Source organism: Mastigoproctus giganteus, chromosome 3 (assembly GCF_048544385.1).
Source record: "Mastigoproctus giganteus isolate SK-2022 chromosome 3, ASM4854438v1, whole genome shotgun sequence".
NCBI lineage: Eukaryota > Metazoa > Arthropoda > Arachnida > Uropygi > Thelyphonidae > Mastigoproctus > Mastigoproctus giganteus.
The window spans coordinates 41,171,181-41,190,126 of NC_143577.1; the positions used below are offsets into that span (position 1 = coordinate 41,171,181).

Here is an 18,946-nt window from a genome sequence, read left to right on the forward strand (position 1 = left end):
CGAGTACAGAAAAGAGCAACAAGATTAGTGAACGGAACAAAGGGGTGCTCTTATGAAGAAAGGCTTAAGATTTGAGAATTACAGTGTATGGAGACTAGGCACCAGCGAGGTGATCTGATAGAGGTGTACAAAGCCTTGAATGGTTTGAGCATGCTCAATGCTGATGGGATTCTTCCTTCTGCTCAGAATAATCACCTGAGAGGGCATAAGTTCAAATTGAGGAAAGACAGATGTAGGATAGATGTGCGGAAATTTGCCTTTAGCCAGCAGGTGGTTGGTAGGTGGAACAGACTTCCATCCCTTGTCGTGGAAGTTGATAGCCTAAATAAGTTTAAGGCTCAGCTGGACAGGTATTTCGAACGAACAGAGGGGTGAAGTGGAAGTGGTTATTTTTTATTTATTTATTTTATTTTATTTTTTTTTTTGGCTGATGCTGCATAAGCTTGCTTTCTTGCATCAAATGCCTCTACTAATGCTAATGTTACCAAGTTTATAATACACAGAGTACCGTTAGACCTGCAAGCAGGTAAAAGCATTTAATTTATTCCATCTTAATAACATTTGAAGATTTACTCAACTGCAGATTTACTCAACAAATACAGGTCAATGTTGAAAAAAAAGTTGTGAGTTATGGTTGAATGCAAAAGTGACTGCAATTCTGCGCAGACACGACAAGAGGGAGTATGTGATAAGAGCCTTGTCAATCAATTCAGCCCTGGAGAGATTGTGCAAAGCTCACAGGGTAGAATTTTTTTTCAGCGTGGTCTCTGTTTGTTGATAGGAGAGACTGCTTCTGATATTTGCTGATGCTGTCGAGGCAGTGTTAGGTGGGTCAGAAAAATGCTAGCTTGGGGATACACAGACTAAAAGATTAACAGTAGCTGCAAGCAGAGGCAAAAGTGACTCTTTCGCTGCTTCTATTAGAATGAACGGCAGCCTGGAAAGCAAGGTAATGGAGATTTCCAGGACTGCTGGGAGTCATAGTAGAACAAGTAAATACATGGGCTGTGTTAGGGTAACTAAGAGTAGGAACAGGTGCATGTATACTTGCATGAACACCAATGCTAGGAGAATAGTTAATAAATTTGATGAGCTTGAAGTGCTAATCAAGACATCAAAGACAGATATAGTAGGGATATCAGAGACGTGGTGTCACACAGATATAAGCAGTGCAGAAGTGGCATTTTGATTGCAGAATTGGAATTCGGGGAGTATAATGTGTAAAGGGAGGATAAACAGGACAGGAAGGGAGGAGGGGTTATGCTGTTAGTTAAGGAACACATAAAATCTAAGGAAGTGCATCCAATTGATGTTGGTGGAAAATGCAATGTTAAGTCTGTTTGGTGTGACATAAGTACTGGGAAAGGAAAAATGAGAGTAGGTGTGTGTTATAGCCCTAATGAATCTGATGAGTATAATGAGCAATTGTGCAGAAAAATAGAGTGGGGCAGTAAACAAGAATATCTCATAAGCGGGGATTTTAACTTTCCAAATATTGACTGAAATTTGTGCATTGGTCACTTCGACACTAGTAAGACTTTTATGGATTTATTGGCTGACTGTCTTCTACAACAACATGTTTGAGGGAATGATACTCTTGATCTGATAATCAGCAGTGATTATTCCTGCATTAAGAATTTGCAGATAAAGGAACAACTGGGTGACAGGGATCACAATGTACTGATGTGGAATTTACTTAAATATGTAACTACCATCAAGGGTAAAGGGAAGGGCTTTTGCTTTCGTAAAGGTGACTACTGGGGTCTCAGACAGTTTTAAATTCTATACAGTGGGATCAACTGATGATGGTAAGAATGTTGAATTCAAAATGGAAAGCCTTCAGGGACTTAATCGTGGAGGCTACTAGGTTTTTCATACCAACTAAGAAATACTGTTCAAGGTTTAGGCCTAAAAGGATGCCAGATGAATTAACGAGGCTTGGGGCAGTGAAGAAAAATGTATGGGATGCAAATAAATTATCAGGCAACACAGAAGGCTATGGCACATATAAAATAGTCTGAAATCAAGTCAAAAAGGAGGTTAGGCAGGCGAAGGCAGATTATGAGAAATCTTTGGCAAAGGATGCAAAGAAAAACAGCAAAGACATCTTTACTTATGTAAACTCTAGAATGAAAAGGATGAATCAGATTGGACCACTTAACATAGATGGGTTGGCTATTGATGATCATGCAGAAATTGTTGAAGTTTAAGTATAAGGAAGGCATTTGGAGTGGACGGGATCTATCCAGTTATATTAAAGGAGGCAGCAAAAGAAGTAAGTAAACCCTTAGCCATAATTATGAGAGCTTCCTTGGACTCAGGAGAGGTGCCCATGGACTGGAGGTGTGCAAATGTATCACCAATTCACAAAGGGGAATCAAAGGGAGACACGAGTAATTACCGAATTGTCAGTTTAACTTCAGTTCTAGGAAAATTAATGGAGGCACTGGTTAAAGAAGCATTGCAGGATCATCTAGACAAGACTTTAGTTATAGCTCAGACACAGCATATGTTTGTTAAAGGATGGTCTTGTCTGACCAATTTCATTGGATACTATGATGTGATCACAAAGGAAGTGGATGCAAAAAATAATTTTGTGTTTCATGAAAGCTTTTAATACTGTTGCACATGGAAGACGGCTGTAAAGATTGGAGCAGCGTGGCATTGGAGGAAAATTGCTGCTATGGATAAAGGGATGGTTGAGGGGGAGAAGACAGAGAGTGGTAATCAATGGACACTGCTCTTCGTGGACAAATGTTATTAGTGGAGTTCCCCAGGGTTCGGTGGTGGGCCCTTTGTTGTTTTGTATATTATTTATCAATGATATTGATGAAGGTATCAGGTTTAATGTCCAAGTTTGCAGGTGATACAAAGGTTTGCAGATTTGTTAATGACAGTAAAGACAGTATGTTAATCCAACTGGATCTGAACAAGTTGGGCAAATGGGCTGAGAAGTGGCAACTGAAATTTAACATTGACAAATGCGAAGTACTGCATATGGGTAGCAATAACCAAAGAGTAACATACCAACTGTGTGGTACTACACTCAGGGAAGTGGAAAGTGATAAAGACTTTTTTTTTTTTTTTTTTGGCAGTTGTTGGCGCATAGGCTTCTGTGGCCATAATGCGCCTCCCAAGGTTTTTGCAGTACTTTGATCCAAACCCGAGGCGGGAATCGAACCAGCGACCTTTGGGTTACCAGGCACGCACTTTACCTACCCGGCTAGCCCGGTCGGCTATGATAAAGACTGGGGGGTAATTGTGCAGTCAGATATGAAGTTCTCTGAGCAGTGCAGATGGGCTGCCAGAGCAGGTCATGGAGTTTTGTCAATGATATATAGGAATTTTGCTAGCAGGGTGGTCATTATCCCGTTATACAAGGCAATGGTCAGGCCACACCTAGAGTACTGTGTACAGGAGGCCTCATTTTGGGAAGGATGTAGAGTTGCTAGAATGAGTACAAAGAAGGGAAAGTACCCCAGGGGCTGACATCTGGTGAGTATGGGCTTGTCAAACCCAGGGTCCTGAGCTGGATATTATCATTCTTCTCCTTCTTGCTTTTTTGGTGATTCCCTTCTCTCTCTCTCTCTCTCTCTCTCTCTCTCTCTCTCAAAAGGTAATACTGGAATTTTTTTTTTTTTGGGCTGGTGCAGCATAAGCCTCAGGATTCCTTGCACCATATGGCTAATAATAATAATAATAACAACAAGATTGGTGAGGAGAACAACGGGGTTCTCTTACCAAGAAAGGGTTAAGTTCTGCAAATTGCAGCGCTTGGAGAGTAGGGACCTGCGAGGTGATGTGATTGAGGTGTATAAGGCCTTGAATTGGTTGAGGAAGCCGAATGCTGATGGGATTTTTTTCTCTTGCTCAGATTAAGAACCTGAGGGGGCACAGGTTCAAATTGAGCAAAGGCAGTTGTAGGATAGATGTGCATAAATTTGCCTTTATCCAGCAAGTAGTTGATTGGTGGAACAGACTTCCATCTTTTGTTGTGGAAGTTGATAGCTGAAATAAATTTAAGGCTGAGGTGACAGGCAGTTGGAACGAATGGAAGAGTGAAATGGGAGGGTTTTTTTTTTTTTTTTTTTTTTTTGGCGGATGCTACATAAGCATCGTATGTCTCTATTAATGCTAAGATTTCTCATAATCTGCCTTAGCTGCCTAACCTCTTTAGTGATCTGACTGCAAACTAGATTTTTGCATCTCCTGATAATTTATAATCATCTGATGTATTTTTCCTCTTTTCCACTAGTAGTTCAGCAATCATTATTTTAATTCTTGAAAATTATCATTTAATTAGCATAAAAAGCTTAGTAGCTTTTATAATTGCTTCTTGAATGCTTCCCATTTAGAATTTGCTGCTAGTAACTTCTTCAGTTGATCCTGCCAAAAATAATTTATAAAATGTCCAAAGTCACTGTATTCACCTTTCCCCTTGACAGTAGATATATCTTTAAGTAAATCCCACATCAGTATGCTACGATTACTGACACCTAGCTGTTACTTTATCTAGAAATCCTTAATGTGTGAGGTATTGCTTTCACTTGCTGTCTCTCCTGTACTGGCACCAAGTGTGTGGTACTACACTCAGTGAAGTTGAAAGTGAAAAAGACCTGGGGGGGGTAACTGTGCAATCAGATATGAAGTTTGCTGAGCAGTGCAGATGGGCTGTCAGGGCAGGACATGGAGTCTCAATGTTATATAGGAATTTTGCTAGCAGGGACGTGATTATCCCATTGTACAAGGCAATGGTCAGGCCGCACCTGAGTACTGTGTACAGATCTGAAGGCCTCATTTTAGGATGGATGCAGAGTTGCTAGAACGAGTACAAAGAAGGACAACAAGATTGATGAGGGGAACAAAGGGCATCTCTTACCAAGAAAACTTATGTTTTGCAAATTGCAGCACCTGGAGAATAGACACATATGAGGTGATCTGATTGAGGTGTATAAGGCCTTGATGGGTTCAGGAAGCTGAATGCTGATTGGATTCTTCCTCTTACTCAGATTAAGAACCTGATGGGTTTCTTAGATTCAAATTGAGGAATGACAGTTGTAGAATAGATGTGTGAAAATATGCCTTTAGCCAGCATGTAGTTGATTGTTGGAACAGTCTTCCAACTCTTGTTGTGGAAGTTGATAGCCTAAATAAATTTAAGGCTGAGCTGGACAATCATTTGGAATGAATGGAGGGGTGAAATGGGAGTTTTTTTTTTTTTTTTGGCTGATGCTGCATAAGTTTGCTTTCTTGCATCGTATGCCTCTACTAATGCTAATGCTAACATCAAGACTGACTTTATCATTTTACTAATACTGCTCTATCATTAATAAATAAACAACAAGCTGGCATATCGCTTTACTCTTTGGATTCCCGATATCAAATTAAATAGAATTAAATATCATATCAATTAACAACATGCTTTTCATCTTTCATTACGTAATAACCAGACTTTGTCCATATCCTTTCTTTAGAGTTGCTTGCAAACTTTTATTTTCTTGTAGCTATTATGTGTTTGAGTTATTTAGTTGATTTAACTTGTGCAATATAAGTGCTGTTGAAGTCTAATTGTTTTTGTTGTAGGTACAGCATTGCATTTCTGGCTATTAGGTTATTAGAAAAGGCCGGTTGCCTTAGACCTAAAGGATATTCTATTCCAGAAATAAAAATAAAAAAAAACTTTTCAGAATTCACAGAGAGTGAATCTTACAATCTCCTCATTAGCCAAAGTGAAAGGGGCATATTTTTATGTGATACTGCTGACTTTAACCATCGATGTGCTGAGCTTTAATTCTGCATACATATAACCAGTAGGCCATAATGCCATAACTGACTCCTACAATACAGGAGAAAATGAAAAAAATCTGCAGAAATAAAAATGATTATTCTGTATAAGTCAAATATAAAGTTACAATGTCAGTGTAACTACCTATATATTTCCAAATATCATTTCTATTAATACATATATTTCATTAAATCTAAAATATATTACTTTTATCTTACCAACTGATTTAGGTATATTATAAATAGTAGCTATAGTGGTTCTTTCCATTCCTAGTCTTGTAATGTTTGCTTGAAGCTTAGACAAACCTATATCAATTCCATTGATTGCACCAATCAAGTGGCCTGTTGCATGGTCTGGTAAAACTAAAATTACAAAGGTACAATATTAGTATAATAAGAATAATATTAGATATAAATAATATAACATATTTCTATGCATATCTAACAAAAACAGGCATTGAACCTTAAAGAGAATACCAAATACTCTACTTTGAAAATATGTATTTATTGCTTTGTAGTAAAGGTTGTGGATGATCAATTTATATCAAATTATTCATTGTTTTATTTCTTATTTTGTTACTGTTTCCCCCATAGCCTTTGGTAATCTTTAAGAATATTTATAACCAATTCAGCTGCTGAGAGACTATTCTGTCAAAACTCATTTATTATCAATAGCTGCCTTTTTCTTAGGAAAAATTTAAAACAATTATAACATCAAACACTTTTCAAGGCTATAAATTAATTAGATAAATCATAAATTAATAAAAAAAATTTACTACTAATATACTAAATTTTATCAAATTGGTAACATAAAAAAGAAAAAATATTTCAACTCTTTAGGTACATACATTGGATTATGCAAGACTATCCAAATAAATTGGAAATTATTTATTGTAAATTGTAGACCAATTAGCTTGCTGTCCCACATCTACAAGTCGTTCACAAGGATCATTACTAACAGATTAGAAAGAATACTTGATGTGAATCAACTGAAAGAGCAAGCTGGCCTTAGGACAGGATCACCTTGACGTAATATCACAGCTAATGGAAAAAGCAAATGAATATAAAACACCATTACGCTTGGCATTTGTGGATTATGAAAAGGCATTTGACTCCATACAGCATAAGGCAATGTTTCGGGCACTGGAAAAACAAGGAATAGACACCCCATACATTGTGATTTTGAAGAAAATATATGAGAATGCTACCTCCTTTATTAGACTAGACAAAGAGAGTAGCAAATTTAAAATTGAGAAAGGAGTTCGACAAGGAAACACAATATCTCCAAAGTTGTTTACTGCTGCCCTTGAGGAAGCTTTCAGAAGACGGGACTGGTTGAAGAAAGGAGTCAACGTAAATGGAGTGTACCTAAACCATTTACGATTTGCAGATGACATTGTGATCATAAACCACAATCCTGAAGAATTAGAGGAAAACTTTAACCAGTTATGCAGAATTAGTAAGGATTTCAAACAAAAGATGAATATGACTAAAACAAAAGTAATGATGAATAAGTATGCCACAAAAAGGGATATAATCATTGAAGGAATAGAAATTGAAAAGGTGGATTCACATACTTATCTTGGATAAGTAATTAGCTGTAACAATGATAAATGGCTGGAAGTCAGAGAAGAATAAATTTCAGATGGATAGCATTCAGGAAATATAGTCACATACTGAGGAGCAATATCCCTATTTGTCTGAAACATAAAATAATGAACCAATATATACTCCCTACCATGACTTAGGGAAAGGAAACTTGGGCACTCACCAAAAGAATGGAAGAGAAACTGAAAACTACACAGCAAAGAATGGAACAAATTATATTAGAAATCAGACTGTTAGACAAGAAGAGAAAACATGGATTAGGCAGAAAATAAAGAACATTTTTATCAAAATTAAAAAAAAAATTGAAATGGACTTGGCCAAGACACATAGCTCGAAGATATGATGACAGATGGACTAAGAAAATAACAGATTGGCACACAAGAAGAGTAAGAGGAAGAGTATCTAAAATAAAACTTGGAAGACAACAATGGAGATGGACAGATGAAATTCGCGAGTTCGTGGGTATTAAATGGATGGCCATTGCACAAAACAGAAGAAATTGCAAAGTTGCTGGAGAGGCCTTCACCTTCGATATATTGAAAACACAAGTGATGATGATGATGATCCAAATAAAATGAAACAATTTGTAATACAACAATATTTTATTAAAACCAAATACAAAATTTACTTAAACTGCTATAGAAATGCTGATGGAACTGATATTCGGGTGACACTCAAATCAAGTGGACCCAATTTCGGCGAAGTCTGGATGGTCTGTGACAACCAAATCCTCTGCTTGCACCTTCACGATGGTGGAACTGTTAGTAATTCTGGGTATAATAAAGAAAATAACAGATTGGCACACATAACCTCCATGCACAAGCACATGGTGGGTGACCACCCAGGTGTGAACCAATGTAAGCAGGGGGGTCAAGGTATGGCGCCCACACCACATGGAGGAATCCCACCCCTCTGTGTTACCAGGCAGTACTAGGTGGTAGATGACTCTCATCAACCGGTGTAATACCACCACTTTGCTTATTGGAGACTTGAAGTGGTGTAACCCATGTTTAGTCTCCAGACGTCAGTTCCGGTCAACCCTTCCCCATCTCTTCCATCAAGCAGTATGATTGATAACTTTTGAGGTTATGATGAACATCATGGCGGTATCCAATCATCCTTACATTTTGAGTGTACAGCTCTAAAACGGTGTTCGCAAGCCGGCCGCTAGTTTGCACACTGGACCGAACCTATTGGTAACTCTCTAGTAGGCTTCCAGATCAGCTATTGTATAATCTTGCTACCTCTACTCTACCAGATAGTGACTAGAAGGAGTCTTGTGTATGCGGGGTATTGTGTATGCGGGGGGCATTGTCGAGTCCATGTTATGTCAAAGATTTGTGTATATTCTTACCATGTGTAGGCAACATCCAAAAATTTCATCACTTCATACAGCATGTCCCACCCACTTCTTACTATTGAATACACCACGAATTGTCAAACTAATACAGCAAGCTTATCTGTGAAAAGATCTAAACCTCCCAAACCCTTCCTAATTCATTTCACAAATATACATGCTCTCAATTCTAATCTCAACGATGTCCACTTCCACTTGCAGTCTGCCAAACCCATGTACTTTTCCTGACAGAATCTCAGTTATCAGTTTATTCAACTACTGCTCATCTCAGTTGCCCAAATTATTTGCTGTATGATTCCTTTTGCCTCAAAGGTGGTACTTGTGCATATGTCCATTCCAATATTCCCTGTCAGTGACTTGGTAATTTGGAATCTCCTCTTTTCGATCTTCTCTGGCTTAAAATCACTCTACCTCTTTGTGTCAAATTCATTTGTTGTCTCTACCATTCTATCACTTGGGGCTCTTTGACTTCCTCTCTTTGCAACTTGACTTTCTTCAGTCCAACTTTCCTAACAGTGAGGTAATTTTCCCTGGTGATTTTAATGTTCACAACTCCAGCTAGCTTCCGTTTTCTAGTCACATCGACCCAGCTGGTCAAGATGCTGAGGCTTTTGCAATTACCAATGACCTTGCACAAACTGTTCATTAACCTACAAGAATACCGGATAATCCTAACCATACAGCCAACACGCTTAATCTTTTTCTCACAAAAAACCCTTCTAAGTACATGGTCGAAGTGAGAGGTCCTTTAGGCACCTCAGATCACAACTTGGTGATTGTCTCTTCTCCAATGGGGCCTTTATCTCATGGCTATTCCCAACCTCATATTGTTTGGCATTACAAGAATGCAAAATGGGATGACCTGCGAGATTTCTTTTCTTCTTTTCCTTGGTTGGATTACTGTTTCAAAACTTCTGATGTAAAAGTTTGCTCTGATCGTGTCAGTGAAATTATTCTTGCAGGAATGGAATCCTTTATCCCACACTCCACTTTAAAATCTCATCCTTTATCTAAACCTTGGTTTTCCAATAAATGTGTTAGGCCATTGCATATCATAATTGGCTTGTTTATAATTCTTCAGTTTCGTTTTCTACCTACACCAAAGCTCGCAACAATTGTAAAGCAGTTATTAATCAGTCCAAACTAGAGTTTGAACAGGCTAAGAGTAGAAAACTTGCTTCTTGCCCTAATGGTAGCCGAGCATTCTGGTCTCTTGCCAAAGCTATTGGCCGCAACTTTTGCCCATCTCTGCTCCCACCTCTGTCCAAACCATATGGTTCTGTTGTCACTTCAGCCAAGGATAAAGCTGACCTGCTAGCATCGCATTTTTCTTCCAACTCTTGTATTAATGATCTTGGTAAAACACCTCCCACTATTCCCAACATGCTCCATTCAATGCCTCATGTGGTCTTCCGTCAAAAGGATTTCAGAAGGATTTCGACGAAACTTGTGCTCAGAAAGCTCCAGGTCCTGATGGTGTTTCTCCACTTGTTCTCAAAACCTGTGCTCTTGAACTAACTCTTGTTCTTTGCCGCCTTTTTTTTTTTTTCACTTTCTTATTCGAAAGGTGGTTTTCTGTCTGCCTGGAAATTTGCTCATACCCAGCCAGTTCCAAAAAAAGGTGACAAATCCCTCCCATCCAATTATCGTCCCATTGCAATTACTTCTACTCTTTCTAAAGTAATGGAGAAATCAATTAACCGCCAACTCTTAAACTACCTAGAAACCTTCCGTCTGATCAACAATCGCCAGTATGGATTCCGTCAGTGTTGATCCACTTGTGATATTCTGGCTTATGTTACCTATTTATTGAGAAATTCAATGGAAAAGTTTGGTGAAACAAAAGCAGAATGCTCTAAAGTGTCCCTCATTGCTTGGTTGAACAATCATTCACTCTTTTTGGTTTGCTAATACAAGGCTATCAAGACTATGTACACTGATGGTGCATCCAGAACATGATTTTTTTATAAAAATCTTACACTAGAGTGCATTTCCACAATAAAAATTTAGCCTTTACAAGATAAAAATATGTTTCTCTAGGAGAAAACCCATGTTACTCATGGAACTAATAAATGCTGCACTAATCCTCAAATATAGCCATTCTTACACTGAAACTGTTTTCTGCAATTTGTATTAAAGCATCTCACTAAATCTGACACCATTAACATTAGCATATGATGCAGAAAGCATGCTTATACAGCACCAGACACTTCCCATTTCACCTATCCCTTCCTTTCATTAGTTTGTCTAGTTCTACTCTGAATTTATTTAAGATATCAGCTTCCACAACAACAGATGACATTTGTTACAGCAATTAACCACTTGCTGGCTAAGAGCAAACTTCCACACATCTATTCTGCAACAGTCCTTTCTCAACTTGAATTCAATTAGCAGCAGCATATGATGCAAGAAAGGAAGCATATATAACATTAGCCAAAAAAAATCCCTTCCCGATTTGCCTATACATTTGCTCCAAAATTTTGTCCAGTTCTTCCTTAGATTTATTTACGCTATCAACTCCCACAACAACAGATGGAAGTTTGTTCTAACAATCAACTACCTGCTAGCTAAAGGTAAATTTCTGCACATCCACCTTGCGACTGTCTTTCTTCAATTTAAATTTACACCGATGAGCCAAAACATTATGACCAGCGAGTCATTATGCAAATCAAAGCAACTGCAGGTTGGTAAACGGTATAAAAAACATGTGATACCGAGCTTTGTTAATCAATGTTACCCTTGTTCTTCAGTTGGGAAAGGCAGCGGACTTAAGCGAATTTGGCAAAGGCCAAATTGTAATGGCCAGATGACTGGGTCAGAGCATATTCAAAATGGCACGGCTGGTGGGATGCTCATGGTCAGCCATGGTTAGTACCTACCGAAAGTGGTCTGAGGAGGGGAAACCCACAAACTGCTGGCTAGGTGTTGGACGACCATGGCTGATTGATGCTCGAGGTGAGAAAGGCTCTCCCGGATGGTACGTGGCAACAGAAGGCAACTGTGGTGCAACTCGCCAGTAACTGCAATGCTGGTGACGGGAGTAATGTGTGGCAACGCACAGTACATCAAACTCTGCTGAAAATGGGGCTGTGTAGCTGCAAACCGCTCCAAGTGCCCATGCTAACCATGGCTCACTGTGGTTAGCATGGGCACTTGAAGCTGGTACAATGTGCCTACAATGGGCATGCAAGCATCAAAATTGGAACTTGAGTGATTGGAAGAAGGCCATCTGGTCAGATGAATCACGTTTCCTGTTACACCATGTGGACAGCTGGATACATATGCATCATTTAACTGGGGATGTGATGGTGCCTGGATGCACCATGGGATGAAAACAAGCCGGTGGCGGTGGTGTCATGCTTTGGGTGATGTTCTGCTGGGATACCCTGGGTCCAGTCATCCATGTGCTGGGCACTCTGACGTCTACCACCTATGTAAACATCATTGCTGATTAGGTACAGCCTTTCTTGGCAATGATCTTCCCCTCTGGCGGTGCCGTCTTTCAGCAGGACAATGCGCCATGCCACACCACCCGGATTGTTCAAGACTAGTTTTGTGGAACATGAGGAAGACTTCCAGGTATTGCTCTGGCCTCCAAATTCCCGAGACATCAATCCCATCGAGCATCTGTGGCTTGTGATGGAACAGCAACTCTGATCTGCAGCATCTCAACCAGGGACCTTACAGGAGTTAAAGGATCTGCTGGTTATGTGTTGATACCACAAGATACATTTAGAAATCTTGTAGTGTCTATGCCTCGCCGGGTAAAAGCTGTTTTGGCTGCACGTTGAGGACCAACATCATATTAGGTATGTGGTCATAATGTTTTGGCTCATCCGTGTATGCCCCTCAAGTGCGTAATCTGAGCAACAGGAAAAATTCCATCAGCATTGAGCTTGCTCAAACCATTCAAACCCTTATACTCCTCAATCAGATCACCTCGCAGGTGCCCAGTCTCCAGATGCTGCAATTTGCGAAACTGAAGCCTTCTTAGTAAAAGCAACCTTTTGTTTAATTTACTAACCTCATTGCCCTTCTTTGTACTCATTCCAGCAGTATGCAGTTTTGTTCCTGCATACAGAACTGCATACAGATTTTATGTGCTTGTTAACTAAGAGAATAGCTCCACCCCTCCTCTTATTCTGTCTGTGATTTCTGTACACATTATACTCCCCATATCCAAATTCTTCATCCTTTATATCCATGTGAAACTGCATCCCTGATTCCAAGAATGTCTGTGTTTGAAATCTTGAACAGCAGATTCATCCAGAATTACCTAGTTAACTTGGTAAAAACTGCTGACCAATGGGTATGCGTGTGATAAATTGTGAGAAATATTTGTACATCTGCATGCTTTGATTTTAGAGAATATTGCTCTATGATTACATTATTTACAGGATGGTTATAGTCCTTAGCTATGTTTAAAATAAAAAAATTATTTTCCAAAAAAAAAAAAAAAAAAAACACACAATAGTTTCAATTCTCAATATTCCCAGAGGGCAATATTTTCTCTCTGGTAGTGAAAATTTTAACCATTGCTTTGTCCCCCATACCAATTCTTTGACAGAAAAGACTTTCCAGAACTAGTAGTATGAGAAATGATTCTGAATTAATCAGGCAGCAAAATTTTCATTTTAATTGTATCGAAAAACCTCAAATAGTCTAAAATATCAAAATACTTACTATCACATGGCTCTTCCACACATTCCTCTACTTGTGAACTATCACCCAAACATAACCTTCCGCCATTAATTGGAGCAGGATCATTACACTCTCTGAAGCGATTTCTTATTCCATAGCCACAAGAAGCTGAACAAGGTGTCCACGGACTCCATACTTCCCAGTTTCCATCAACTTAGTTAAAAAAAAAACACCTTTAAAATATTTATAATCAACTATCAGTTGCAGATAGTCTGTTCTGTAAAAACTCATATTTATTATCAAGGATATCATTAGAATTTTAAAAATATTATATTAACTTATGAAAGAATTTCCACATATCATACAAATTCCAAAGTAGGTTATCTGTAAGCATAAATTTCAGACTTACTGCCAGGCAGTATAAACAGCTACTAGCAATTACACCAGCATATGCACTTTAAAATGTCTTCAAAAATTTTTATGAAGAAAGGTATTTAAAATATTTATGCTAATTTATTTGAGTATTTTAACAAGTCACACAGGATTCTGGACACCACTCCAAAATTTTTTTTAGCAGTGGTCTCCAGAGAGTCTCATGTGAAGCCCTTCCTTTTTTCTTAGTCCACACTTAAGGTCTGATGACACAATTTGAAAAGAATCCTAAAATGTCATGGGCTCACAATTTAATGCTGATTTGTATTTGGTGCTTTTTTTTATTTTATTTGTTAGTTGTTAGTGCATTGGCTTCTGTGGCCATAATGCACCTCCCAAAGTTTTTTCATTTTACTCAGATCCAAGCCCGAGACCTTTGGGTTGCCAGGCAGGCCCTTTACCCACCTGGCTGGCCTGGTCGGCATTTTGTGCTTGTAACTGATAAAAATATCAGTAAAAGCTAAGCTAGGTTCTTTTTTTTTTTCAATCCATATACTATAACAGTATCTTAATATATATTAAGCAAGAGAAACAGAAAATGTGCCGAAAAAGAGGCAAAGTGTGCAGGTGTGAACTACAATAGGGAGAAAATTTTGAACCAGCTACATAAAATTTTTTTGTAATTCTTAAAATTGGTTTTTGTTATCCATTTGTTTAACATTTATAGCTCAGTTATATATGTGTTTATCTGATATAAAGGGCCTCCATAGCCAAGTGGTCAGGAGCGGGAGTGCAGTAGCACACGCTCTTTGAGTAGACCGGGGTTCAAGCCCCTGACTGTTGAATATGGTCGATCTGCCAACCCACACTGGAGCAGCGTGGCAGATTATGGTCGATTTCCCTCAGCATGAATTGTTGAGGAGGCTTCCATCCAGCAGTGGGTTGATAATGGCTGCACTTTACTTTACTTTACTTTACTTTACTTTTAGCAATAGTAGAGGCATATGATGCAAGAAAGCAAGCTTATGCAGCATCAGGTATTTCGAACGACCTCTTCGTTCGAAATACCTGTCCAGCTGAGCATTAAATTTATTTAGGCTATCAACTTCCACAACAAGGGATGGAAGTCTGTTCCACCAACCAACTACCCGCTGGCTAAAGGCAAATTTCCGCAGATCTGTCCTACATCTGTCTTTCTTCAATTTGAATTTATGCCCTCTCAGGTAAATATTCTGAGCAAGAGGCAGTATCCCATCAGCATTGAGCATGCTCAAACAATTCAGGGCTTTGGACACCTCACTGGTGCCTAGTCTCCAGACACTGTAATTTGCAAAACTTAAGCCTTTCTTCGTAAGAGCAACCCTTCATTCTGTTCACTAACCTTGTTGCCCTTCTCTGTACTCATTCCAGCAGCTCTATATCCTTCTTGAAATGAGGCCTGCAGACCTGTATACAGTACTCAAGGTGGGCCTGACCATTGCCTTATACAAGGGAATAATCACCTCCCTATCCCTCCTAGAAAAATTCCTGTATATCACTGATAAGACACAATGAATGACTCTTGCAGCCCGTCTGCACTGCTCAGAGAACTTCATATCTGCCTGCACAACCACACCCAGGTCCCTTTCATTCTCTACCACTGTCAGTGTAATACCACAGAGTTGATACGTTGCTCTGGGGTTGCTATTTCCCATATGTAGTACTTTACATTTGTCAAGGTTAAATTTCATTTGCTACCTCTCAGCCCATCTGCTCAACCTTTCCGGATCCTGTTGCAGCAGCATAGCGTCAGTAGCGTCCTTAACAACCCTGCCAACCTTTGTATCGTCTGCAAACTTGGACATTAAGCTTGATATACCATCATCAATATTATATAAAAATACAGAAAACAACAATGGACCAAACACTGAACCCTGAGGGACTCCACTAATAACATTAGTCTACGATGAGCAGTGTCCATTAATTACCACTCTCTGTCTTCTGCCATTCAACCATCCCTTTATCCATAGCAACAATTTGTCACCAATGCCACACTGCTCCAATTTGTGCAGCAGTCTTCCATGTGCAACAGTAGCAAAAGCCTTTCTAAGATCCAAATATATAATTTCAAAGTTATTCCCTGCATCCAATTCTTTTGTGACTACATCACAGTATCCAATCAAATTGGTCAGGCAAGACCTTCCCTTAACAAAACCATGCTGTGTCTGAGCTATAACTGAATTCTTGTCAAGATGATCCTGCAGTGCTTCTTTAACTAGTGCTTCCATTAATTTTTCTGGAACAGAAGTTAAATTCACAGATCTATAATTACTTGTGTCAGCCTTTGATCCTCCTTTGTGAATTGGGGTTACATTTGCACATCTCCAGTCTGTGGGTACCTCCCCTGAGTCCAAGGAAGCTCTCATAATTATGGCTAACGGATTTGTTTACTTCCTTTGTTGCCTCCTTTAATATAACTGGATAGATCCCATCCACACCAGGTGCCTTTCTTGTATTTATCTTCAACAATTTCTCCTCCACTTTACTCTCAATTATTACATGATCATCTACCTCACTGCCAGTGTTTACTTCTGCTATAGCATTCCCCTTCCTGAATAACTCCTCATGTGTGAATATAGATGCAAAATATTGATTTAGTTTGTTAGCTACCTGAGCAGGATCATGAACAGTTGAACCATCGATATCAAGTGGACCAATCTGATTCATCCCCTTCCTTCTAGAGTTTACATAAGTAAAGAACTCCTTGCTGTTTTTCTTTGCATCCCTTGCCAAAGATTTCTCGTAATCTGCCTTCGCCTGTCTAACCTCCTTTGTAACTTGGCTACAGATCAACTTATATCTATCATAGGCTTCTGTGTCACATGTTAATTTATATGTATCCCATGCATTTTTCTTCTCTGCCATATGTCTCATTAGTTCATCTGACATCCATTTAGGCCTGAACCTTGAACAATATTTCTTAGTTGGTATGTAAAGTCTAGTAGCTTCCAAGATAAGTTCTTTGAATGCTTCCCATTTTGAGTTTGCTGTTGGTAACACCATCAGTTGGTCCCACTGTATAGAATTTAAATACTGTCTCAGACCATCGTAGTTGCCTTTACGAAAGCAATAACCCTTCCCTTTACCCCTGATGGTAGTTACCTCTTTGAGTAAATCCCACTTCAGCTCACTGTGATCACTGCCATCTAGTGGTTCCTGTATCTGCAGATTCTTAATGCATGAAGAATCACTACTGATAATCAAATCAAGAGTATTGCTCCCTCTAGTTGCCTCCTGAACATGCTGATTTTGAAAACAATCATCCAATAAATCCTCAAAAGCCTTGCTAGTGTGTGAGTGACCAGCCCACAAATTCCAGTCAATATCTGGGAAATTAAAATCTCCCATTATAAGACTCTCTGATTTACTGGCCCACTCTATTTCCCTGTATAGAGTCTTATTATTCTCATCAGAGTCATTAGGACTATAGCACACTCCTACTCTCAATTTGTATCTCCCAATGCTTATGTCACACCAAACTGACTCGACACTGCACTGTCAAGCGATGGCGACTGGCTTCACTTCCTTGAATTTTATGTGTTTCTTAACTAATAGCATAACCCCTCCTCCCTTCCTATCCTGTCTATAATTTCTGTAGACGTTGTACTCCCCAAATTCCAGTTCTGCATTACTTATATCTGTGTGACACCATGTCTCTGATATCCCAACAATATTTGCCTTTGATGCTTTGAGCAATAAATTCATCAAATTTATTTACCAAACTCCTAGCATTGGTGTACATGCAAGTATACATGCACCTGTTCTTTTTCTTAGCTACTCCAACGCAACCCATGTGTTTACTTGTACCCCAATGACTCCCAGCTGTCTCTGAAATATCCTGCTTCTTGTTTTCCAGGCTTCTGCTCATTCCAATAGAAGCAGTGCAAGAATCTCTTTCACCTCTGCCAGTGGCTACTGTTAATCTAGTAGTCCTTGTATCCCCTAATCTAGCAGTTTTCCGATCCACCTAACACTGCCTCGATAGCATCAGCAAACATTCTTGCACCCTTTCTATTTAAGTGTATCCCATCCCTGTAGAAGCAGTCTCTCCTGTTAACAAGTACAGACCAGGCTGAAAAAATTCTACCCCTTGAGCCTTGCACAATCTTTCCAGGGCCGAATTGATCGACAGGGCTCTCATCATATACTCCCTCCTATCATATCTGGGCAGAATTGCAGATACTTTCAAATTCAACCCTAATTCACGGCTTTTTTTTGCAACAGTGACCTGTACTTGATAAGTAATTCCTGTACTTAATATCATTAGTGCAAACGTGTACAACTATATCACCTTTTGTGCCCTTAAATATAGTACTAAGTATTATAGTATTAGTTATAATCAAGTATATGTTGTAGATAGTCTGATATAGATTTTAAGGGGGAGTGTAAAGAGAGCATTGGTATTCATGTGGGGACAAACAATATTAAACAAACACAACATGACCATTTGTTGGATAAATATAGGAAATGCTGAAAAAATGTTGTGAGTTAGGTCAGAATGTGTATGTGTCTGCAATTCTACCATGATGCAATAGGAGGGATTATATGCTGAAAGCCTTGAAGATTAACTGAAGGCTTGAGGGAGTCTGGAAGGCTCTAGGAGGGAAATTTTTTTATCAGCAGGACCCTCACTTGTAGGTAGAATGAATCTATTTTGTAGAGATGGTATTGAATTGAACAAAGGTGGTGCAAGGATTTTTGTCAGTATCATTGAGTCAATATCTTAAAGGTTCAGGGAAAGAAACTGTTAGGACTAAGGTAAAGAAAGCCTGCACGAGAAGCATGCAAAAGTTCAATGAAATTTACTGGTAAAAGTACTTTGCCGCAATGGCATTTGTATTGTTGCTCGCTCGGGAAACAGACGGTGGGTGTTATTGGTCTGGAGCATAACTTGAATCCCATGGGAGCTTGAAACCCTCCCGAAGTGGAGGGGAGTAACCTGACCTTTTTTCTTTAGAATCACTAATTGAATCACGAACAGAGTCATATTGGAAGTTCTGGTGTTGTAAAAATGTTTGTCACGTAGTTTCACCGGTAAACTTTTTCGAAGTTTGTCGTGCTTCTCATGTGGGCTTCCTTTACCTTTTTTTTTTTTTTTCTTAATAAACAATTTATCCACTAGTCCACCAGTGATTCTAAAGAAAA

General features: G+C 39.0%; 1 protein-coding gene across 1 annotated transcript in view; it reads right to left on the minus strand.

Annotated features, from left to right (window-relative positions):
• The window catches only part of LOC150087903 (hemicentin-1-like), a 1,496,027-nt gene that overhangs the window by 218,052 nt on the left and 1,259,029 nt on the right, over positions 1-18,946 (minus strand). The window contains exons 64-65 of the mRNA XM_090369959.1: positions 13,433-13,603; positions 6,004-6,147 (exon numbers count right to left, since the gene is read on the minus strand). Of these exons, the coding sequence (XP_090226085.1) occupies positions 6,004-6,147; positions 13,433-13,603 (315 nt within the window). The remainder of the gene's footprint in view (positions 1-6,003; positions 6,148-13,432; positions 13,604-18,946) is intronic.